The sequence below is a fragment of the Vulpes vulpes genome, chromosome 1 (genome assembly GCF_048418805.1).
Source record: "Vulpes vulpes isolate BD-2025 chromosome 1, VulVul3, whole genome shotgun sequence".
Classification (NCBI taxonomy): Eukaryota; Metazoa; Chordata; class Mammalia; order Carnivora; family Canidae; genus Vulpes; species Vulpes vulpes.
The window spans coordinates 53,571,507-53,597,508 of record NC_132780.1 but is presented as its reverse complement, the minus strand read 5'-3'; the positions used below and the strand labels follow the sequence as shown (position 1 = coordinate 53,597,508).

The 26,002-nt window shown below is 40.3% G+C and overlaps 1 protein-coding gene across 3 annotated transcripts in view; it reads right to left on the bottom strand.

The window, feature by feature from the left end:
* Nucleotides 1-26,002, bottom strand: part of ARHGAP18 (Rho GTPase activating protein 18) — a 116,841-nt gene that overhangs the window by 32,322 nt on the left and 58,517 nt on the right. For all 3 annotated transcript variants that reach the window (XM_026013392.2, XM_072764546.1, XM_072764543.1), the window contains exons 2-7: nucleotides 24,793-24,986; nucleotides 21,709-21,944; nucleotides 17,888-17,951; nucleotides 13,233-13,408; nucleotides 3,645-3,810; nucleotides 880-971 (exon numbers count right to left, since the gene is read on the bottom strand). In XM_026013392.2, the coding sequence (XP_025869177.1) occupies nucleotides 880-971; nucleotides 3,645-3,810; nucleotides 13,233-13,408; nucleotides 17,888-17,951; nucleotides 21,709-21,944; nucleotides 24,793-24,986 (928 nt within the window). The remainder of the gene's footprint in view (nucleotides 1-879; nucleotides 972-3,644; nucleotides 3,811-13,232; nucleotides 13,409-17,887; nucleotides 17,952-21,708; nucleotides 21,945-24,792; nucleotides 24,987-26,002) is intronic.

Here is a 26,002-nt window from a genome sequence, read left to right as displayed (position 1 = left end):
ATGAGAGACATAGATGGATGTGATGGGGACCATGAGAAATAATGGAATCAGAGTTTAGTAGGTATGATAGCTAATGACCGGTTTGGAATAACGGAGGCATCAGTGCCAAGTACACAGAGCTTTATTCAGTATTGAATGAGTTTGTTGAGCCAGTCAGTCATGAACGTTCCCACTGCCACTCTCTGCTATGCCCAGAACGTTCAGAAATTGTGATGCGCTGGGGCCGCATAGTCTGTAACCAGGGGCTTGGGTAGTCCGTAATGGATCTGACCTACCTACCTTCCTCCCTGTGCATTCTTGCCTTTTATCACGTTTCTGAACAATGATGGCTCAGAGATTAGACTGAAATTTTTATATTGCCATAGATAATCCCCTTATGAATAACTGAGTGTTGATGACACCAGTGACTTGATAGTTTAGCAATCACTTTCTGATTCTGCTTTATGGTTTCTTTGCTTACTTTGGAAGTAGGCATTGGTAAATTAAGTTGGACATCCTCACTGTAAATAGGAAAGCTTGGGAAATACATAAAGGCATGAAATATTCATGAGGATGCAATTCCCTAGAAATTTATAAGCAGTTCCCACTCCTGTGTATTATAGAAGCGAAATCTCAATTATACAAAGCTAACTAATATAAGACAGGAAAACGATGCCAGGTAATCACAGTTAGAGTAATACCACAGAAAACATCACCATGAAATAAAAATTATAAGCCCTTGAAACAAATTTGTTTCCTGAATAGGAAATCAAAGTACAAAATAAAAAGCACATCAATTGGAAAACTGTATTATAAATATTATAGATGCCTAAAGAGAAAAAAAAACTTCTATTAGTTTAAGTATGTTCTCTCCAGGCTGACCCACTTAGGCCTACTTACTTTTTGAAATATCAAGGGTATTCGAGTTCCTGGTACTTTCCTCTGATCGTGTTCCAACAACACTGTCAGTGGAATACAAAAAAGGCCAGAATCTGCAACAAAAAATAAAATTTCTTCTTTCATCCATCTATAAAATACTAATACAAAAATATTAAAGGCATCAGATTTCTTGATATTGTCATTCGAACAAACAACTATTTATTGGGCCCCTAATAAGTGGACGCCATTGTCCAGCCATTAGGTATACACATTTTAATAGGAAAGTCTTGGTCTTATATAGCAATCTAGCAGGGAAAGACAGCTAAGCAAATGAAGGCAAATGATCACCAAAATAATTAGAAAAGTTAAACTGTCCTATAAGAGAAATAGTGCCATGGAGTCTGTGAAATATGCAATTAATTTATTACAGGTAACCAAATTAAAAGTTTTAGCTAAAGCAAATATTACTCATCTCTTCCATAGTTAATTAACATTCAACATTCTACAATACAGAAAAATATAAATGTTTGTTTTTTGAGAATTCAGTCAACATTATGATCTTGTTCTACAAATGTTTTTTAAAATCTTTAGGAAATAGAGACACTCGGTAGTCTTAAATTGAAATTTATAGTTGCATATATTTGGGGATAACTCCAGAAAAAATGAAAGGTAATAGTTTATAATTTTTCTATGTTAAAATCACAGGCCTTCAGTCTGGTGTGAGCATAGTTCCTGCATAGCACCTCCCACCCCACCCCCATCACTAAATGAAGTGCAATACACATCATCAGGGGAGATATAGATCATTTGTGAACAAAGAAAAGGGGGAATTGTATTGGGGAGTGAGGACACTGGAAACTGACACTCAATAGAGATGCCATTCAAGAGAATACCAGTAACCTTATAACTTGTAGCTTAAGAATTATGAAAAAAGGGTGCCTGGGTGGCTCAGTCAGTTAAATGTCTGCCGTTGGCTCAACGTGATCCTGGAGTCCTAGGATCACCTGCACAGGGATCCCTGCTCAGTGGGGAGTCTGCTTCTCCCTCTCCCTGTCCCCCCACCACTTGTGCTCGTTCAATCCTAAAAAGAATCATGAAAAAAAGTAACCTTCAAAAATGTTAAGAGTCCAGTTGATGAATTTATTAGATGAGATGCAAAAATATTTAAGAAACGGAAAGAAAATCTATTCTGTTAATAGCTGTACTCTTAATGAGAATAGCTGAATATTTCTCTCTCTGCTAGGAAGCAATTCTAAAACATAAAAAAGCCTCTCTAAGCCATTTTAAAAGTCCTAAGCACTGAGTCACAGCTATTTAAATTATATTTCTATTTTATATTTGGCAAAGGCTTTGTGACAAGCTTCTGAAAAAACATCTAAAGTCTTTCATTATCCATAATGGCCTTGCGAAAAATCAGAAGCACCATTTAACTCAGAAATTCACCATCCCAAGCCTTAAGCTATAATACTCAGTGGAACTCAGCACAGAATGAGCTCTTCTGGGGCCCAGCATGGGAGAGAGGACCTTGAGGGAAGGTATACTTCAGTCCTACAGAGAAATTGCCTCTAAAACGTAAATCAGGTGAAGACGTGTCTTTATTAATGTTACCATAGCAACTTGAGAATCCTCATTCTTGGTATCTCTTTAGGAGAGAACTTAAAAGTTAGAGAAGAGGTCAGAGATTCCTAAACAGTTAAACTTTGTTAATAGAGAATTATCTGCATTTCCAGATCAATAAAATCTTAGATAAAAACCAAGGAGGTGTCTGTTCTCTATCACATTATAAAAAATAAAGTCCGCTTATATGATGGGTAAAGCACAAAGCTTACAAAAGGAAAACTGCATATCTCCACAATGAGTATAATTTAGTGGTATTATGGGTCACATGGCATGATTTTCTTCATAAAGACTGTTTTTGCAAAACAGTTAAAAGTAGAATAAAAATGAGCACAGGGACAGGCCGCTAACTATCCTATGTATTTCCTATCAAATAAATAAGCAAAAAGTCATTGATCAGTAGCAACAATCTTAAAGTCATTTTTCAAGATCTGATTTTAGAAATAAAGAAGTTTATGTACCAAATGTATTTTTATTTTTTTAGAGATTTTATTTATTCATAAGAGACACAGAGAGAAAGAGAGAGAGGCAGAGAAACAGGCAGAGGGAGAAGTAGGCTCCATGCAGGGAGGCCAACGTGGGACTTGATCCTGGGACCCCGGGGTCACACCCTGGGCTGAAGGTGGTGCTAAACTGCTGAGCCACCCAGGCTGTCCACCGAATGTATTTTTACTTTTTTTTTTTTTTAAGATTTTATTTAGTTATTCATGAGAGATACAAAGAGAGGCAGAGACACAGGCAGAGGGAGAAGCAGGCTCCCTGTGGGGAGCCTGATGTGGGACTTGATCCCAGGACCCTAGGATAATGACCTGAGCTGAAAGCAGACTCAACCACTGAGCTCCCCAGGTGCCCCCCAAATGTATTTTTAAACGTAGTTTTCAAAGGAGACAGCATTTAAGATTCCTCGATTCAAAAAAAAAAAAAATTCCTTAATTCAGAATTTCCTTCCAATGCAATTAAATATTTGATTATCTCCTTATTTTCTATAGTCTGGAGAGTAGCACACGGTTTTTAAGTTACAAAATTTTGAAGGCAGTATTTTAGAATCTGAATTTTAGATATATTCAAGTGTTTGTGTTTCCCCCTCTGAGAATACTGCAAAGAAGCCAAATCCATCTTTGCTACTTTTGAACTAAATCCAACTGTTTTGTTTTTAATTTCAAAATTACCTTTTGTTTTTATTTTCACAGCTTTTTGTTGCTTCAATTCAACACCCAATACATCATAGAGGGCAGTCAGCTCAATCAGGGCTAAGCGGCAAACTTTCTTCATATCCTGGGGTGCTAGGTCACCAATCCTGGTGGTGCCTGTTTTGTCTTTTGGCAATCTGAAATTCTAAAATAAACACCATTAACAGAGTAAAGGTTTAGAGTGTCTATGCCCATTTTTAGTGAAAGACAACAAAATCGTAACTATAGAAAGCAGCTGTACTCAGGGTAGCAACAGTGAAAGCTGTGACAAAATTTCTCCAGTCAGAATGAAGAGCCATCTTGTCATGATGATGACCCTCACACCTGCGGGGAGTCAGTACGTGGAGTCCCACAGACAATGCGACCACACTATGTAGTAGGCACACTGATCCCAGGAGCTAAGAGGACAGTAGAGCTGAAGGAGAAAGAGAACTCTAGTTACTGAGCTTCCAGAACAAAGGAAGATTAGAAGTCAAGAGAAACTAGGAGGAAGAAGAGGAGGAAGAGAAAGCAGACTAATAGCCATGAGTGAGTACAGCACTGGGGTGACAGGGAGCATGGGGTACCAGCAGCCTGAAGCCTGAAGGCCTACCAGGCATCTCGTAATAATCGGGCAATTGTTTAACTACTCGTTCTGTAAATGGCAGACGGAAAGAGCGGAGGAGAAGGGAAGGAGGATGGGAAAAGAGGAAGGAGGTCAGCATAGCTCGAGGCGGGAGGAAGGAGGAACAGGTGGAGCAGGGAGGGGGTGACGAGGAGAGGACGGGGAGGAAGGCCACCTAATTCAGAGGGCTGCTGTGGGGTGTAAATGCCTGGCACTTCCCAAGCACCCATATATGGTTGCTATTGTTATCACTTTCACCATTGAATAAAAAGACTTAAAGATCCTACCATCACAGGCAAGTAAGTGGTATTTTGTTGTTTTCTGCCTTTTGCAAATATTATCTACTACCTACTCAGCCACTTTTAATATTAAATACATTAAATATAAGAAAACAAACCAGAAAGCAAAAACATGAATTTCTCTAATATATTGAACACAAATTATAGTCCCACTGTATTTACTGACTACTAAAACTATGATCATTCTCCAATGGTTTGATTAAAAAAAAAAAAAAAAGGTTATAGAGGTTTTATCTTTTGAGTTTACCCCTGACTTCCTCATTTAATGGCCAAGGATGTTCAGCTGGTTCCCTTTTATTTCCCTTTACTTTGCTGCTTTTTCTTTTTCTTTCTTTCTTTTTTTTTTTTTTTTACCATATCGTTAACACTTCCTGGTGTAAAATTCAGTGTAAAAGACATGTCTTAGAGCAGTTCTCAAAGCAAGGCCCAGGGAACCACGAAGTTACCTAACACACTTTCAAGGAGCCTATGAGGTCAAAACTGTTTAATAATTAATCCTAAGACATTATTTGCCTTTTTCACTCCCATTCTCTCATGATAGTACAGTGGAGTTTTCCAAAAGTATAAGATAGGTGCTTTTGCAACAGATTGAATACAGATGTAGGTGTGAGCATCCAACTGACTTCTACTAAAGTGAGACACTGGAGTTGCTGAAATGAAAGATCATAACACACTTCTTACTAATTTTTAGAAAATATGGCTATTTCTCAGAAAACTAATATTTATGTTAATCATAATATTTTACTTAAAGTGCTTTAATTTTTAAATTTCTCGCTTTTAATTTCTAATATGGTACATATCCATAGGCATAACTGACATAAACAAAACCTCTACTCCCACAGTCTTCGTGGTTTACTTATCAAGATAAATTATTCTGTAGTCTCCATATTCATGTTACATAGTTCAAGAACATAGGCCAGTGACAAACTTCCATGAAATTCAAATTAAGAAATTCTTCACTTTCAAAAATCATCTACAGTGGTCTTGTTCATCTCCTCAAAATCTTTCGTGAAATCATAATTTCTGTACAACTATGTGTAGGTCTTCTTTCTTGGTTCAGCCACAGCGTACTTCCACAGAGCTGCAAAGTCCAGGGAGACAACAAATGCCCCCAAAACAGGAAATCACAGATTTTTTGGCCAGAAAGCCTTGTGTCTGGGGTTTTTTCAAAGTGCTGAAAGCCATGGTAGTTACTGTTCTCAATCCCAACATCCTTCTTGCCTGGTTCAACAAAGGCTTTTTGAAGTCCTCAATGCTTTTTAAGAGCCTGAAGGCGTTATGAGACTACACTGTTTAAGCATCATTGTCTTAGAGCATTTCCCAAAACTACAACTTCGGGCAACTGAGCAGCTCAATCCTCTCAAGCAAACTCAACTTCAAGGAGAATATCCCACAGTTCTTCACAGAAGCTTCCTCTATAGAATCTGCTATAGTTTTAAGAAGAGTCCACTATAGGACAAAACAGGTCCTTAACTTTTCACAATACATTTTTTCCTTATGAGAACACAAAATGAAACAGCAATAGATATCATTAAATATGCTAAGTGAATTTCCAGGGTAAGTGTTAAACGGTGCAGCACATGGGGGTTGAGAACTGACAGCCAGACTGCAGGTGGCCAGTCTTGTCTCCATCACTTACTAGCTATGTGACCTTCGGCAAATTACATTCTCTCTGCACTGCCTCAGCCACTTCATCTGTAAAATGGGAATAAGAGCAGAACCTGCTCAGGAAATGTTAAGTGGTATTACTACATTTCTCTCATGGAGCCTTTTCAATAATCTCAAGATTTCATGCCTTTCCCTTTCTCCTAAATATTACTGTAAGGTAAGGGGGGAAATGGTAAGGCTAATACTCTTATTTGATAAATGGTTTTTTATCCTATTCTGCAAAAGTCCCCTTTGGTAAGAATTATTATAGCAGGGAAATGAGGCTTACTATTACTAGTAAGAGTAAATATGGCCACATAGCCAGTGACAAAGTAAGGATGCAAATTTAGATCTTCTAGATCCTAAATTCAGGAATAACCCCATTCTGCTCTGTTCCATTTTCCCAGCACAGCGTGAATAGAGGAGTCTAGGTTGGTCAGTACTGATATAGGACTGTGAGCCCCTCGGTCTCTCCCACCGTACCATAGGCCTGGCACACTGGAGGTGTCCTGTTCCAGTCTAGTCGATGAATGAAGACACACATGCTACAGGGAGACGAGCAGAGCATCAAGCTCCGGGAGGTGCAGGGCCACTGGCTGGAAGCTTCCTCATTGTCCTGTGATTCATACTGAGCTCCACTTTCAAAATCACACAAAACTTTTCATTATCTTCTGGCCTGGCCCCACAGTTCTGCTAATCGCATTGTTTCCTGCAGGGCTGAACCAATCCTATTTATCAACCTTTTTTTTTTTTTTTTAAGTTCTAAATGTTTCATTAAAAGCAGTTGTTATTGATCTAATAAGCCAAACATATATAACACAATTATTCAAAGCATTAGCTAAGGTAAATGTTTAGAGAAACCTGAAATATTATTAGTTCAAACATTTGATTTACCTAGCAAAATATGTCGTGAGCTTTATTTATTTATTTATTTAACATTGTGCTTTAATGAAAGGAGTTAGTTCTTTATCCCAATGTTTAATTCATGGCAGCAGCTTTAAATATTTATGAAGTTTCCTGTCATTTTTGTTTAGTAATACACTGGATGGTTCAGTTCGTTGGATAAGAGAAGGCAATGCAATTTCAGCAAAAGAAAGCTCTTTGCCTTTTGAAAAACATGCTTCAAGAATGAAGAGAAATAAAATTTTTCAAAGACTATAAGGTCATTGGTTCCCGTGTGTTACCGTGAATTAATCCGGTAGCTCTCTCAGACCGCACCCCTCTTTTTTGCAGCCCTCACAATACAAAGGGCCCCTTAGGCACTTCACCAGTGATGATGGACTTTGATGGACTTGACTTTAGTACATTAAGTCACTCTAGCCTCAACTTGGGAAGCAAGAGAATCTATCCTCACCTGGTCAATTTGCACAGATGACTTTTTTTCGGGTCTGCTAGGAAACGCAATTCTTACCTAATGTTTTTCTATGTGTGAAATGTGATTTTATTACAATATTTCATTCATTGTCATTTCCAGAGAATGAACACTTTTCTAAACAAATGAACTTTTGAATTTAGTTTTTCTATATTTCCTAATTTTTTTTTTTTTAATGGGTAGCTCAGTGGTGGAGCATCTGCCCTCAGCCCAGGGCGTGACCCCAGGGTCCTAGGATCAAGTCCCACATAGGGCTCCCTGCATGGAGCCTGCTTCTCCCTCTGCCTGTGTCTCTGCCTCTTTCTGTGTGTTGCTCATGAATAAATGAATAAAATCCTTTAAAAAAATTAAATTAAATAAATAAATGGAGAGCAAAGAGCCATGATGTAACCTTTTCTAGACAATTAGGACCATAACCCTAAACACCTCTTTCTGCATTGTGTACAAGTATGTGTCTGCTATAGATTTTCAGTGTTCTCACTCAATCCTGAAACACTTCTTCCACTATCCTTCAGCTTCCTCTAGAGGCGTTCTGTTCTCCAGCCAACTGCCAATAGGGGCCTCCATGACTAGTTTTCAGCCTTTAGTATCCACAGAGCTATGTTACCAGACAACCAAAGTCATTACAAAACAAGAATTTGCTTGAATGAAACATAAGTCAATAAGAATCCAAAGGGCACTAAATAAAGACCTAAGGACTAAATTTAGGTGTGCACCTAAGATAAAGGCTTTATCAGTTATAATTTTAAAACTATGATCTTAAAAATTTCTGCATATGTCCTTAATGTTTCAGTCTCCAAAACAGGATGAAGGAGTATTATTAAATTTATATTGTATATGATGGACCCAACAAGCCAGAATCTTATTTATACAATATCTCAGGCTGTCCTGAACAAGTTGTCAGCAGCACCAATACAGAGCCACTTACACGCACACCTAAATTAAATGCATGTATACCTTCAGGGCACATTACGTGGAGTCAACGTGGTCTTCCAGAAAAAAGTCCAGCTCCAAAAGTTGAGTCACCGAAGCCAAGCCTTAGCATGCCATATATGATCTAACCTGTTCCTTGTATGAGAAACGGGAATCATAGTATCTACCTTACAGAGATCATTTGAGAAATAAATAATTACCGGGCATATTTTCTGAGATACAGAGGGTACACAAAACACAGTAAGTAGTAGCTCCATTTTCAAACTGTAGCCCATTAAAGGTTATGAAACCTGATCTCCAAATTTAAGAGAAGAAATTCGAATCTGCTGTGAGAGATCATAAAGAATTAACAAAAACTACCCGATGCTGTAAGAAAAAGGAAACGAATTTAAAAATGAAGTCAGCAGAGAACAATGTATTACATAAAGCTTACTGCTTATTTACAGAAGCAGAGGAGCATGGAGTAGAAATGGAGTTTAAGGTTTATCTGCTTAGACACCTGCCTCGGAGTGATGAATATAAATATTCATTCCATCAACCATGCTGAGGGCTTGTGAAAAGCTTACACGCCCATGCCTTCCAGAAGACATGTGGATAAATGGTTGTATAGATGAACAGATGCATATATGCATAAATAAATAAATACAAGAATATATTGACAGTAATTATCAAAAGCATGGCCTCTTAATAGCTTAAAGGATTTTATAGATTTTTATCTAATATAATTCACAATCAGGAAAGACTTAATAACAAAGTTAGATACTAAACTAGTCCCCAAAGGATAGGGTAACACTTCCTTGGTCAACAGGGAAAAACAGGAAGGTAGAAATGGGAAGGTCATTTCAAGCTTGGGGTACAACCTGAAGAAAGTGAAGAAGGTACAGGAGCACAAATGTTAAGCAGAGAATGAGATAAGAGAGGAAGTTTTAAGTCTCTGCAATAGATACTAATTTATATTTTATTCCACTTTTGAATTCACAACTTAAAAGTCAACGTCATTTTTTTTTTAATTAGACTCTACCGTCCTTCACTTAAAACTCCAGATTCTTAAAAATATATGATAAAACCTGGAAACTACCTAGATGTCCACCATTAGGAAAATGATTGAGTAAATTATGATGCATTTTCACAATGGAATATGATGTATCTACAAAAAAGAATGAGAACCATTTCTGAATATCCTATATATTACTATGAGGTGATCTCCAGAATATACTAAGTCAAAAAAAAAAAATCAAGATTGAGAAAAGTGTGTGTGGTGGGCTACCAATTATCTAAGAATGGAAGGATAAACCATAAAGATAAAATGAAAAGGAATTTACCCAGAAGGTAAATTTATCCAAGAGGAGGAAGAAAACAGAATGACGACAGACTTTTAACACATGTAGGCTTTAAATCTGACTTCTGGATCATGTAAATATTTTACGTGCTTACAAAAAAAAATTAAATTCCAAAAGAAGCAACCCCTAAAAATTGAAAATGAAACGAAACCATTAACCCAAACAGGTATGCAGTTGATGGCTTAACCATCTGGAGAATAACTAACTATCCTACACAATCTAAAGCACAGTAATTTTATTATTATAGTGTTTTGAGGATATATCTCAGGGATACAAACTGAAGAAAAGAAAAACAAGTTTATATTGTTTTCTAGTAATCATATTGTTGATAGCAGAGGTAGTACTGTTATTCTGAGAATGCCAGGCATTAACTGAAGACACAACAAACAAGTAAATTATATGTGTTCTAATTATATTGCCCTGAGATGACTATTCTTGGCAGGGAAGAAAGAAGATACAGAAGTACTTCTGGCCTCTGAAAGCACTTTAGGCATGACCAGCCCCTAGAAGGGAACAGTCCTGGTGTCCTGATCATAGTTACAGAACTATTACTTCTACTAAATGGAGCCATGGTTTCCGGCAGAAACAGAGAATTCTACATTTAGAGCAGAAATGACGGCAGATATACATAGGAAATTTTGTCTAGGATCATAGATATGTCTACACCTATGAGTCAAATTCTATTTTTACAAGAAAATTAAAATACAATGACACTAACTGGTCCCTCCTGAAAGACGCTACGGGACCAAAACAGTGAAAACTGGAGCATGAAAAGTAACCATTTTGAGAAACTTTTCCTTAAAAGCATTCAAGTTAATAAATGGATAAAAGAAGTGAAAACATCATCTTGTCAACATTAATAAATTAATGGATCAAGGACTGATTAGCTGCTAATGGCACAAAAAGAGAAAGACAAGCAGCTATTCTGTGTCTCTTGATACATAATCATATATGAAGTAATTTTGACCCCCACCCCCAAAAAAAGACAGAAACACACACTGAATGGGATAAATCTATGGTCAATTTATAAGAAATAGGAAAACATGAGGAATTAGTCAGACAGAGGGGGATATTCTCTACAACTTAATAACCAGGTTCCTTCAACAAAGAAATTCTGGAGGACAAAGAGGGGAAAGGAGGAATGGAGACGGAGGGAGAGATTACAGGTCTCAAGACACAGCAACCAACTGCCATATGCATAAACCTTATTTAAATCCAGATTCAAACAAACCTGAAAAAAATAATAATAACAAAATCTGAGATACAATTTGAAATTTGAACACCGATCAGCTATGGGAAATTAATTGTTAGTACTTCTTAGGTACAGTAATGGGAATCTGGGCATGTCTTTAAAAACCCCTCTTTTAGAACTACATATTGAAATATTTATAGGTGATGATATATTCAAAGATGTGTTGCAAAGGAACACAGAATGGAGCACTGGGGTGCTCAGTCGGCTGAGCACCTGCCTTTGGCTCAGGTCATGATCTCGTGTCCTGGGATGGAGCCCAGTATTGGGCTCCCTTTTCGGGGGGGGTGGGGGGCCTGCTTCTCCCTCTGCCTCTGCATCTGTCCCTGCTCGTGCTCTCTGTCAAATAAGTAAAATCTTAAAAAAAAAAAAAAAAAAGAACAGAGCACTGGTTGGGGGTATGAATAGGTGAGGACTAGCCACAGATTAATGGGCAAGTGGGGAAGTACTGGGAAGTTCATTATACAATTCTTTTTAGCTTTCGCAGATGTGAATTTCCACAAAATAAATAATATATATATTTTTTAAATATAAGACATTCAGGAGCAACAAACAACTTAGTACACGGAGCTTGGTCTCTAAATACTATCTGCTACTAAAGGAAACTAGGGATCCTTGAAGAGGGGATCCTTTCAAGTCAGAGAGGAAAAAAGTACAAAGCAAGCCTAGGGCATCTTATACAAGAAAGCAAAGCAAAAAAAAAAAAAAGAAAGAAAGAAAGAAAGAAAGCAAAGCAGTAAAAGAATAGGGCACATTAAAATGACACAGGAACCAGTGTCAAGGGTTTCCACTAGTTAAGTCTGGGTAAATTTGAAAAAAATAATAATAATAATAATGGTTTATAAAACACTGAAAAAAGGAAGTCACCAGTCCATGATGATATTCAGAAACAAAAAAAGGAGAGGGAGGGCAAGCAAGTATCACAGAAGATTGCCAAGAAATCATAATGGGAGGGAAAAAAAAATAGAAAATCACCATTTCTCAAATAGTAGTATAGTAGCAAGGATCACAAATGGCTGGTGAAGCGGGTAGGTGACAGGTTGTTTGTGACAAATAGGACAGTCACCCAGTTTCGAGGATCACACGTTAGTATTAACCGCACGGGGGAAAGTATCTTCATAACAGGGAGACCTGGTGAACATCTCCCCAACCAAGGGTCACACTTCCATCACCCATTAGGGGACCACATGACGCCACACCCCTCTTCTCATGATGCCACCAGAGGCCTAGCCTTCATCTATGCGATAGTTAGGCCAAAAATGTTTAACTTGAATCTAGTCTTGAAGAACAGACAAAGTCAGAAATTTGATTTCAACTCTTCAAAAATATTAAAAAGCAGGGGAGGTGATTTAGAGTCAAGGATACCAAAAAGATAGGACATCAAATGCAACATATGACCCATATGAGGTGGGGAAGGTGGAAGCTAGAAAGGACAATATTGTGACAGTTGGGAACATTTTAATATAACCATATGTTAAGTATAATTATTATTTTTAGTGTGTGCAATTCCTTAAGTATGATACCTGTGTTTGTATGTCTTTGTTAAGCTAAAAAAAAAAAAGTTGGGGCCAGGCGCCTGGCTGGCTCAGGGGGTACAGCATGTGACTCTTGATCTTGGGGCCATGAGATCAAGCCCCACATTGTGCATCAAGCCTATTTAAAAAACAAAAAAACAAACAAACAAAACAACACAAAAAACCCGTGAGGGGCGCCTGGGTGGCTCAGTCAGCTGAGTGTGTGATTCTCACTTTGGCTCAGGTCACGATCTCAGGGTCAGGGGACTGAGCGCCAAGAGCTCCGCACTCAGTAGGGAATTTGAGATTCTCTCTCTCCTTCTCCCTCTGCTCCCCTCCTCATGGTCTCTTTCTCCACTAAATAAATAAATCAACCTTAAAAAAAAAAAAAAGCGAGTGTGCAGCTGGTAACACAACATATCAAGAGACAGATATCAAAAGAGGAAAAGCAAACGTTGTAAAATGCTGTCAAATGGATCTACATGAACCCCATGGAGGTGTTTGCTATACTTTTCTTCCAACTTCTCTATGGATCTGAAATTTCCAAAATAAAAAGCTGATGAAAAATAGACTCCTCTATTTTAGTGAAACCGGAATAGTACCACGTACAGGTAACGAAGCATCATTGCCTTTGCTCTTCTGGGGCTTCTCCTTGGAGTTCTCCTGATTGACCGCTTGCTCTGCAAATGATACCTCCAGATTGATATCTGTTTCAGAGGCAGGTGCCTCCTCAGGAACCAGTGGAATCAGCTCTTTTTCACCAACAACTAGGCTCGATGCCTGGTCTGCGGGGGGGGGGGGGGGGGGGGGAATCAATTAATATATTTTAAGTATTTTTTTACTTCTTTACATCAACTACATAAAACCCTTTGGGGCAAGGATTATTTACTATAGTCAATAATTAATGGACAGTTTAAAAGAAAAAAGTTTACTCCACGAATCCTACCAATGGTGGATGGAGGGTGTAGGAGGGGAGGTGGAGACTAGAACCCGTAGCCCAGTTGTGGAATCCTTCTCTGAGGTCACAATACTGCGACTGGGTCAGCCTAACACTGAGGATGATCTCAAACTCTGAATGAGAAGCCTCACAAAAGCTTAGTTTACAGTGGGAGATCAAAAGTAAAAAAAGAAAAAAAGAAAAAAAAGAATAAATGGGACACCTGCGTGGCTCAGCAGTTGGGCACCTGCTATCGGCTCAGGTCGTGATCCTGGGATCCAGGATCAAGTCCCACATGGGGCTCCCTGCAAGGAGCCTGCTTCTCCCTCTGCCTGGGTCTCTGTCTCTCTCTCTCTCTCTCTCTCTCTCATGAATAAATAAATAAGTAAATCTTTAAAAAAATGAATAAACAAGAAGTGGGGGGAGGGGAGTTGAAAGAGGCTGGTTTTACTTTAGAACTAGTGATTTACCATTTCATTTTCTCACAGTGAAATAGACTCCTGGAGCAGACCCCTTCCGCACCTGCACCTGCACCTCCTTTCTAGAATGTTACCTACCTATCATGGGAAGAATTTCAAAACAAGAGTTGATGCCAAAAACTTAGCACAGTGGGAGTCGGGTCTGGAGGCACCTGCTACAGGAACCAGCAGGGGTTGCACCCAATTATATACTAAGGTTCTGACAACTACAAACCCAGTCAAATTCTGGATACTTACATCAACATTTCAAGGGTATCTAATAAGTTTAACATTTTTTTTTTGTCTGTCTGTTGTTAATCTTCTAGAAAGAATTAACATTCGAAAACCTCTTCGTTGAAAACACTAGCTTTAGAGCTTTGGGGAAAACAGTTCGCATTGATGATTTGGTAAGTTTTTGTTTTAAACACAACTCACATTAGAAAAACCTGGAACCGATGACAGGATTACTGGTTGGTTGGTTTGTTTTTTCCCCCATTGGAGACTTAGAATTCAGGGTGAGCAGCTCTGAATTACAAAATAAATGTACAGAGTGCATGTATATGCTTAAATACTAACACATCAAGGTGACAAGAGAGACAGTTAATTTCAAAATTTAACAAAGCTTAGGGTGCCTGGGTGGCTCCATGGGTTAATCGTCGGCACAGGCCAAGGTCCCAGGGTCCTGGGATCCAGCCCAGCATCAGCACCCTGCTCAGCGGGGAGCCTGCTTCTCCCTCTCCTGCTCCCCCTGCTTGTGCACCCCCCTCTGTCAAATAAATAATATCTTTAAAAATTTAACAAAGGCATGCCACATGTAAACATGTTATGAACACTGCTGCCTTCAGAAAAAAAAAAAGTCCATTGTCATTTAAGTTAAAAAATAATTTTTTGCTTCACCCAATAGAAAATTAGGACTAAAGAGAACTCCGGCCTCATTACTTCCTTCAGATAAGCTGGGCAGGCTTCCAGGTGTGTGACCTGCGCGCTCAGGGCCCTGTGCATTCAGCAGGGCCCCCACTATGGGTTGAATGCTCTGCTGTTGCCACCCTGGCATCTCAACAAATTGCCCCACATTCTCAGTTTGCACCGGGCCCTGCAAACTACATCAGTGGGCCTGGTAGCCTCACCCAGTTAAAAAAGTAAGTAAACACTGACCTATGCCAATTCCGAAAATAAGAAAAAACTTGAAGCTCCTTGATGGTGCTTATCTGCTGCCATCCATGGCACATTTCTATGTTATTTATGTTGCTCCTCCAACAGCCTATGACCATTTTTTTCATTAGAATAACTAAACCGCTTTACAATTAACTTTTCAAGTATTAACTTAAATGTCAAAGCACAATTTTAGTTTTCCTTTCCCACTGGGTTCCACTGTTATGTTTTACTGTGAATGTGTATGTTAGTTTCCTAGGAAACCATTCTGAGAGGGGGGGAAAAATGATTAGCTGTTTTCTTAAATTAGATGCTACCTTTACAGAAGCAGAGTGTTTATGGACAAGAATTTTAAAACTACTCTTCCCCCCCCCCAACATTCTCTTACAACCATCCCACATTAAAAAAAAAAAAAAAAAAAGGTTCTGTACTGATTTCAAAGCTGAGGAATTATAATTAAGTCACAATATATTTAAAATACATTAAATTCTTCCAAAATGTGGCAAAAATTGTAAAAACCTGGAGCATACAACCTAAGAGTTCAAATGGTAAGTCAATTAAGGTAGATAGTAGGAAAAACAGTTTCAGGGGAGATAGAGAGGCGCTGCTACAAGAAATGGGTGGTTAATTGGCTCATGAAAATATCTATGAATCAATGATCTATCCTCATAGCAAAAAGCTAACAGGGAATTCTGAAATAACCCTTTTTGACTCTTAAAATCCTGAAGTGTAAAGAGCATAATATCTTTGTTCTAAATAGCATAATTCTCCTTTGGTTTTGAGGTGAACAACGGCACTGCGTCATAAATATTTTACACAACTCCTTAAAGGTTTTCAGCTGTTCAAAATACCCACAAAGTGCCATTATTTTTAAAAAGAATTATCCCTCTTCCACAGAAATCAAGAAAAATTAAGTAAATATGCATATTAACATGAAAGTCTTAAAAATTATGTGGGCATTATTAACGTTTCTAAGTGTTTTCATAAAAAGTGATGGGTCATTGACATCCATAGTTTTATAATTTGATGAAAAGAGCAATAACTGGCAGATTAATTAATGTGAGATACGACAGCCCTTGCAATGTTAGGACTTTTGTGACTTTTTCATTTAGGATAAATACCTTCCGTTGAACATACATAAAAACCCAAGTGCAGGAAAACACCTAAGAGGCGAGGCAGCCGCACCCTCGGGTGCCACTGGGCAGCGCTCAGCTCAGAACCCCAGACGAGGCTTTCCCGCGCCCCCCGAGCCACCAGTGTTTAGGTGGCAGCGGCTAAGTCGCTATCGGGCTACGGCGCTGCCCGCCACGGGCGCCAGTAAGGCCTGAGGTAAGGCCAGGTAAGGCCTGGTGCCCGGAGGCTGGGTTCCGGTTCCGCGCGGTGGCACCGGGCCTGGAAAGGGCTCCTCAATGACCCTGCCTTCCAGAATTCCTTTACAGGGCCTGCAGCCCCCTGGTGAGGGAGGGAACCGGCAGGGGGGACGCTGGGCTCCTCAGTCTTCACTGAGCCACTGCCAGGGCTCAGAAGGCTCGTCTGTCCCCTGTGACAGCCCTGCGGGCCCTGCCATGTGCCACCCCGTGCTCGCCGTCCGCAGAGGCGCAAGCCCTCATTTCATTCTGATAGAAAACTGCATATATAACTCAAGAAGCCTCGACACAGAGGCAGGTGCTTCCGTGGGTAGGAATTACAGACGTGCGCGTGTCCATACGCGCTAGGCACCCACTTACGCATTTATAAAGGCAGGGGCGCAGGACAAAGGTTCCCAGAGAAGGATGGGAGGAAAAATAGACGCACCGATGTCCCGAGACTCCAAGACCTCACAGGTAACCTTGGACTAGCAGGACTGTGATGAGAAGGTGGAAATGCTCCCCAGCCCCCCACTCGCGGCCTCTTACTCCCCCCAGGGCTTCCATTCCTAATGCAACACTATTAATGGCAGGAGCCCCACAGGTGCCGGGTCTTAAGAACATAAACAAAACAAAGGGACAAGTTCTGAGCTGGAATCAGGCAGCCACAGACCACCCCTGCTACGGTTTTTAAATAACAACAGTAAGGATTAGATTTTTAAGCTTCATTTGGAGTATTTTTTCCTTTTTGTAAATAAGGAAAAAAAGCTATAAATTCTTTCTTGATTAAGTGCTAATGAAGCCTTAATACTTATTTTCATTCCGTGCCCTGAATTTCTAATCCATTTCTGAAGTAACAGGTATAGAGGAGAAAAAGGATGAAAAGAATTATAATGAATTGCTCCCCCCAAGACCCCGAGTTTTTACGCCTTTACAGGCTTTCTGAAAAAGAATCCATTTCTGAATTAAGAACTTATGATTTCAGAATGAAGTTCCAAAATCTCTGGCTCCACTTAGCAGCTGTACGGCCCTGGGCAGGTGACTTCCTCTCTGTAAACCTCTGTATTCTCATCTGTAAAATGGGTTCCAAACAGTAGCTCCTATGTACAGTTCCTGAGTAAATTAAATTAGGTAAACATTTGGGGAAACGGACCATGCACAGAGATGTTAGGACAGAGAAACACAATCATTAACAACAACGACAAAAAAAAGACCCACGATATTCCCAGCCTTATGTAATTATCTACTTGGGCACTTTCTATCGGCGTCTTAATCATTGGCTTACTAGAATTGAAGGTGAATGTTTTAAAAGGTTGTATCTGTTTGCGGTGCTAATATACAGGGAAACACAAGAGAACAGGTCCAACATACCATCTTTTCCTTGATGTTTGTTTTCATCTGTTCTGACTGACTGTAAGTCGGTGCCATCTGGAGCCTAAAGATAGAAAGTGGGCCATTGAGTCATCTCCAACTCACAACCGGAGAAATGATATTGTAAATAATTCCATTACTAACCTTCAGAGTACAAGAAACACACGCAGAATTACAACCACCACAGAAAAGAAGTACTGCAGCTATAATCAACAAATAAGTAATCATCCCACAAATATCGGATTGCTGCCCGGCGTGTAAGACACAATACTCAGCCCTGTGGGGTTGCCATCCGGCAACCCTAGGTGGCTTAGCTGGCTAAGTGCCTGACTCTGGATTTCCACTCAGGTCATGACCTCAGGGTCCTGGGGTCCACGGAGCCCCCTGGGTCAGGCTGTCCGGCCCTGTGCTCAGCGGGGCGTCTGCTTGAGGATACTTTCACCATCTCCCTCGGCCCTTCCCCCCACTCTCTCTCTAAGAAATGCATTTTTTTTTTATAAATAATTCTTAAAAAAAGGGGGGGGGGTCCTTGCCATCAAGTACACCACTATTTAGTTGAGGGGTAAAGACAAACTTACAAAAAACTGGTACTATCCAGTAACAGGGTAGATACACGAAATGTGGTCTATCCACACAATGAAATATTACTCAGCAATAAAAAGAACTGAGTCCTGGGTACAGACTACAACGTGCATGAACCTTGAACACGTTATACTAAGTCAAAGGAACGAGTCACAGGATAGGATTCCTTCCTTACTATGAAATGTCCAGAATAGGCAAATCCTAGACAGACACAAACTGGACTGGTGGTTGCTGGGGGAGAGGAGGGGAATACAGGAACGAGAGCTAATGGGCTTCCTTTGGGGGATAATGAAAATGTGCCAAAACTGACTGCAGTGATGGTGATAAATCTGTGAATATACTAAAAATCACTGAATTGTAGACTTTAAATGGGTGAATGAGATGGGATGTGAATTATATTTCGATAACACTGTTATAAAACAAAATTACAAGCTGACATGTAGGTAATAAAATCAAAATTCTCAAATTAAAAAAAAAAAAAGCCCTTAGTAATAAATGTGAGATAAATTAAAACTAAATGACCAAGCAGGTACTATGAGCTCAGATATTCAAAGGAACTCTCTTTCCAAGAGGTTTGGGGGAGGCGGGTGGGGGGCAGGGACACCTGAAAACTGTAAAACCTGTAGTCCTCCGCGGGTTTATAGACATAGTAGAACATAGTAGAACCCAGTAAGTGGCCAGGTAACACTTCCTCCTTCCGAGGAAGTCTTCGGAAGGAATTTAGGAATCAGGAAGGGGAGCCTCGATCAATCATACACAGGGGTCTGAAAGAATCTTTTTTTTTTTTAAATCATACTCTATTGGCTTTTCATCTCTATTCAAATAAAGTGTTTGAAAGGATGACAAATCCCACCTCTGACCTCATGCCTTTAGCCAGAAGGGCTCTCCCCTTCACCTGCAGGCTAGGAAGGGTCCAGAAGGCCCTGGAGCAGACACAGAGGCCACCGGTGCAGCCCCTAGAGGCAGACAGCTCAGGACAGTGCAGAGTGACTACTCAATCACGGAAGCGCACGGGGGTCTCCTCACCCATGAGCTAGCCCTCCCCCGAACCATGGGCACACTGAGCCGCGCTGATCTTCCACACAAACACACATCTGGGGGCCCGTGGTCAGAACTGTTTTCCTTAGCAAGTGACGATAACCATGCAGGTGGTACTCGTGTCTGTATCGTGTTGCCCAGAGTCAGCGAGGGCTTCGTCAGGAAGCATTTAAAATGCAAGAGCCGAATCTGTACTTGTTTGAGGACAAAAGAACTGCAAGTGAAGTGGCTGCTGCTCCATGATCCCTTGAGGTACGGGGGACGTATTTCTAATGGGTGGCGGGGTTCCAATTAAAGGCATGCAGTGTAAGCAAGCTAACGCTATTCTAATTTGCTTGTGCTAGTTCTCTGTTAATGGTGCCATCAGATGATACAATCCACCGATTACCTTGGAATCAAACCATGTGGCTTAGATATTACCAAGGATTCGCTGGAAAATGCTGCTGCTTGCACTGAGCAGCAACATCCTCTTGGAGCCTGGCAGGAGTCCCACAGTAGATATTTTGCTTAGGCTCAGTTCCTCCCCCTCCCCCATCTTACTTCCTCTTAACTCTCTCAGGGAGAGTTCTTTAATTGGGAAGGAAATGTCATAATACTGTATTTCCTCACCATTCATTTTCCTACATCTGATCTGGAAACCTAGTCCAGGCCTTCGACTTCAGTGGCTGTCCCAAATAACCACTGGGTGGTAAGCAAGGTTTAACTGCCTCACAGCAGCAAGAGACCTGCCCGCAGCAATCCAGTGACCCTAAAACTCCCATCAAATAGACTGGATTTGATCCACAGTTGCCCACGCAAATAGAGTAGCAATCTGAAGCTATTAAGGATTTCTCGGAAGAATAAAATGTCTATAACACACACACACACACACACACACAGAAAAAAACCTCTACATGATAGAAAGATACCTTAAATACAAGGTATCTATCTCTATCTCTCTCTCTCTTGCTCTCTTTTTCTTTTTTTTTTTTTTTGGAATCAGAGGATTTTTGCTACCCTTCAGTCATGATCAATACGGAATCTCATGTTCGGATCACTTAGCATCAGAATCTTACATGGAAACCCAAATATAGCGGAATACATCGTGGTTAAAAGCACATACTTCGAAGTCACACAAATTTGGGTTTACGGTCTACGGGACATTGAGCAAGTTACTTAAAGTCTATGAGCCTCAGCCATAGAATGGAAATGGTAATACCTCCTCACTCATAGGACAGCTGCAAGGATTAAATGAGATAACGCAGGGAAAGTAGTTAGCACAGTAAGCGTTCATCAGTGGTGGCAGTGATTATCACTACCGTCGTCACTGTTCAGGATTCCGTTGGTTTGTTCTCGTCCCAACAACCCTCCTGGGCCTTCTAGGCCAGGACTACTCAGTACACCTGAGAATAATCCAGAATGTAAATCAACTTTAACCCTAAGAATGCCATTTAGTTCAGCCAACTTTTTTTTTTTCAGAAGCAAGATCTTCCTGATAGAGGAAGAGACCATATTAATCTACGTTTCGCGCAAGCTCCTTCTGTCCTCATGGATGAGTAACAAGCAGCCCACCATGGGGGTGTTCGAGGCCGCAGAGGTCTCTCACTTTCACCACACCTACCCTGCTATCCCTTGATCCTCCAGTCCCACCGTCTCTCCCAGATTCCAACAGCTTTCATAATTAATTAATCATCTTGACAAATATTTACTCAAATCTTCTATGTGCTAGGCACTGTGTTAAGCACTAGACACAAAGGGGAAGTTATTTCATATTTCAGGGTTCCTGGTTTCTAATTATACTGCGGCTAGCTCCCTCATCTCACTCCCCCTACTTCGATTCATCCCCAAATGAGCCTCAGGAAAAGCGAATATTCCTGCAGAAGTTAATAAATGCAGAAGAATCTCTTACCTCCCACTTTTCTGTAAGTAACAACTGGGAGTCACATGTTCTGAGGGTCAGGGCCATGCCTAACGCTGCAAGGAAACCTAACACAGAGATTATCACACTGAATTCTAACTTGTTTTATTTTCTGCCCCTGCGGTATAGGTTCTAGAAGGACAGGGACTGGGTCTGTCTGGATCCCTGCCAGCACCAGGCTTTAGTGGCTGGTATACAAGTGCTCGTTGGGATTTTAATGATCTGAATTAATAAGCTAGATTGGTCCAATCAATTCAAGGCAATCATTCCGTTGCTTTAACATCAAAAAAAGAAGAAAACCTACTTTTTCTTTGGACTCTCTCTGTTGAGCAAATATGTCTCTGACGTCAGGAATCTGGTACTGTTTGTTTTTTTTCCTCAAGGTCTGGGAGACTGTCTCTACCCGTTTCTGAACAGCTGCTGCCTGGGTCCGGGTCAATGTTGACAAAAACACCATGCTTTCTTGGGGATCTCCAGCAGATTCTCCAAAGAGATTGGACAAACCAGCCTCCTTGAGCCATTCTTCTTCCAGTTCTCCCTCTGAAACAGTAGAGAAAAATGGAGTTGAAGGATCACAAAATACGAAAACTTTTGCATTTTTTTTCCAGCATTTCAAACACGCTTACTGACATTCTTCTACCGAAATCAAACTGCTGTGCTAAGTCATTATCTGGAACTTGGACAACTGCCATAAACTCCAGCCACAAAGATATCAAATTTTAGATCCATTTCATATAAACGCAATTAAAAACTTTAAATGACTGCACATGTGATTAACCTCGATAACGTCCCTGCAGGTTAACTAGGGGAAGATAGTACTGGTCCCTTTCTCGAGATGAGCAAGCAACGAAAAGATAACTTACTTCCATCAAGTTACAGAAGGAAGTTAACACTGGACCTAAAGACCCGTTTCTTGGCTTAACTTCATCTGTGCCCCAGAGTCCAACACTAACTGATGGAAAGGCTTGTTTTCTCCGTTCACCATAGCTGCCACGGAGTATGGCAAAGGATAAAGAGCATCCAGGCATCAAGAACTAACCAACTGCAAATTAAGTTTTCAACCCCCTTTCATGTTTTCTACAATTAAAAAAAATTTATTATAGGAAATTAATTGCATAATATCAATTCAAAATGCTAGAAGTACAAAGTAAACAGTAAGGCAAATATTGTGTAAGTTCTATGAAAATTACAGAAAAACAGAAAGATAACAAGAATCGATTCCCTCCAAGCAGTAAGTTTATAGAGGAAAGTGAAAGACCGATGACTTGAGACCCAAAAACCCTTGGTCAACACTTCGTTTCTCTTCCTTGACAGCCCCCGCCCGTTGGACCAGTCACTTGGCCTCAAGCCTACTCCGTTTTCTCATCCATAACGTAGAGCAGAGCTGTCCTGGCTGCTCTGCATGAGGGAAGGCCACATGGGAAGAGCCTGCGTATCCTTCCACATTGTATAAGCTCCTCGACGGCAGAAATCTAGTATTAATATCCTCAGTTTTAAGAAACATAAAGTAGTGCCAGGCACTCTGCATGTTGGGCCATAAAACCTGTTTACTGACATAAAAAGTCTGCCCTTACTATCAATGCTGTTAAGGTAGGACTCCACATACGTGTAGAAAACCAATTTCCCAGGGAAAAGAAGCAGATATTGACACGATAAGTAAACAATATCTGAAAACAGAGTCGCTCGATCCACTAAAAAGTGGGGGTGAACCTCAAACCGCTTAAAGCCAAAGAACAGACGTGGGCATGTTAGGAACCTTCTCAGTTCTTCTCCATAATCACATTAGGAGCGACTATCTATGAACTCATTTTAGTCTTGGAAAATTATGAAATAGATAATGACACGTGGCTACGGATCAGGCTTGAACGCTATTTTCTGACAAGTATCTTCTCATTCAGCAGGACCACTGGTCTGCTGCTTCCATCTTGAAACACTGAGACAGGAAATATGGGCCGTACACTGATTTTCACAAGCAAGCCCGATTTTACTGGTAACGTGAGAAAATAAATTTACTGGTAACGTGAGCAAAATAAAGGAGGACAAACAAAAGAACGAGTTCGTGTTAATCTTACAAATCTAAGAAACGTTAAGAAAAATCTCCAGTTTTTCTCTTTAAAGTATTATTGGTAGATTTTTCAAAAAACGTCATAGCAAGGGGGAAAAAAAACCTACGTAGATTCTGCCGTTTAACAGCACAGGGCCAAGTCATTGCCTTAAGAAGTCCTCTGTTGGGAAGGAGATCAGTATTAGTGGGTCAGGAGGCACTGACTGTCATTATTCTTTCAGCATCCGGATCATTTGACATCCCCAAAACGTACTTACAAATCTATGGATGGCACAAGGCAGAGAGAGTTAAAATGGGGAACCTGGCTGGCTCAGTCAGCAGAGCATGTGACTCTTGATCAAGGCCCACTCTGGGCATGGAGCCTACTTGGAATTTTTTAAATGTAATTTTTAATAAGAAGAAGAAGAAGAAAGAAAAGAAGCTAATATATAGATGCCAGAATTGGTCATCAAAAACTTGGTGACTGCTTGAATTTATGAGATGGAAAGAGACAGTATTAATTTGAAGGTAAAAAAAAATGTTTCTTCTATAATATCAACTATAACAATACACAGTGTGGGGAAGTATATATAGCTGGAAAGAAACTGGAGACAAATTATGGACCAAATATAAGAAAGAAGCAAATATGGAGGCTGAAAACACTAATGCCATCCTACACTGTCCAAATCCATACCCCCAGGCCAGCTATCCAGCCTCGTATACTCGCACGGAGAAGACCAGGGCTGAGGTAGGTCTGAAAACCACCACGAGGACTGGCTTAGGTAAATCATTTTTTCTTTCCAGAAGAACACGGTGAGGAACAAGACAAGCATCTTCAAACATCTGAAAGGTTAACCCGTAAATGTAGAGTAGCCTTGCTGTGTTCTTCCAAAAGGCAAAAACCATGTCCAAGGTAGACGACGGCAGATTTCAAATCAATAAAATGAAGAACATCCAGACAGCTCAAGCTGACTGACCCATGGAAACATGGCATCACTGCAAAGCAGTGATCACAAGAGCCATGTGGCTACCACAGAAGGAAGGTTAGATCACTTCAAAGATCACGTCTCATCCTAGGAGTCCATGACACTAAGCCTAGCCAACAAGGTTCTAACCCCATCTCAGACTCGGTGAACTTAACTCATGCTACCGAAATGTGGCAGCTGCATCCAGGAATACGCCGCCAACAAGTACTTTTCAACCTGAAAGGCCAACGAGCATTATCCTATCTCGGTTGTCCTATCCTTAATTTTCATTGTTGCGGCTGTCCTCTTCCTTCCCAGGGAGTCATCTCCCACAAACACGGATACAAACAGACAGAAGTTTTATTCAGTGAGTTATTACCATCAGGCTCATTGACAACCACCACCTCTTGATCTTGTCTGTTCTCACTAGATTTCTTGATATTTTCTACTTCTGTCCAGTAGTCGTCCATAGAGAGTTCATCCAGAGAATCCTGAGAACCTGATCGGTCAAATGGAGGCTTTTCGGTGACTTTGGTGATCTCCTGGTTCATCGTGCACTGGCCATATTTACGGCTATAAAGTCAAAAGAAAACATGATTCATTTTAATACATGAGGAAGTAGCACAATTTCTAAAACAACACAGTACTGAGTGAACAATTTGGAAACTCTGTAAGTTCCTCTTAAAAAAGAACCAAAGAGATGTGTGTTTTGAAGCTATTTAACTTGACATACCAGTGATTATATGTTTGTAGGATGAGTAGGAATTTCACTGTCAAAAAACAAATACCGGTAAAAAAAAAAAAAAAATAGGGTGTGATAAACCATTTTTCCTTTCCATTTCATGTAAGTTATTGCAAGACTTCTTCTAAACCTAAAACTGTTCCTAAAAAGCAACAGATTAAATCTTGATGAGGGCTCCGCCTGGGTGGCTCAGTGGTTGAGCATCTGCCTTCTGCCCAGGGTGTGATCCTGGGGTCCTGGGATCAAGTCCCACATCGGGCTCCCTGCATGGAGCCTGCTTCTCCCTCTGCCTGTGTCTCTGCCCCTCTCTCTCTCTCTCTCTCTCATGAATAAATAAATAAATAAATAAATAAATAAATAAATAAATAAATAAATCTTTAAAAAACAAAAACAAAAAAAACATAATTTGAGTGGGGACAATGGTTGGGGAACTAGTCTTTTGTTATTCTAATTTCAAATTGCTCTTTTATCTCCCAGGAGGATGTTAGGAGGTAATATTTTTGCTACATTGGTTTTCTCACTACACATAAGAAAATTTAGAAATACCATAAGCGTAAATTCTTTAATGGTTTGTGAACATTTTCACATTTAAACTGGCCTTTCCCGTAATCATTCAAACAGCAGGATGTAATACTACATAAGGGAGAAGGTCACTAAAGTCCGGTCAATTTGACCTAGCAGTTTAATTCCAACCGTTTTGGTTTTTGTTTTTTTTTTAAAGATTGTATTTACTTATTCATGAGACACAAAGAGAGAGGCAGACCCAGGCCGAGGGAGAAGCAGGCCCCTGCGGGGAGCTCAAGCGGGACTGGATCCCGGGACCCCGGGGTCACGCCCTGGGCCGAAG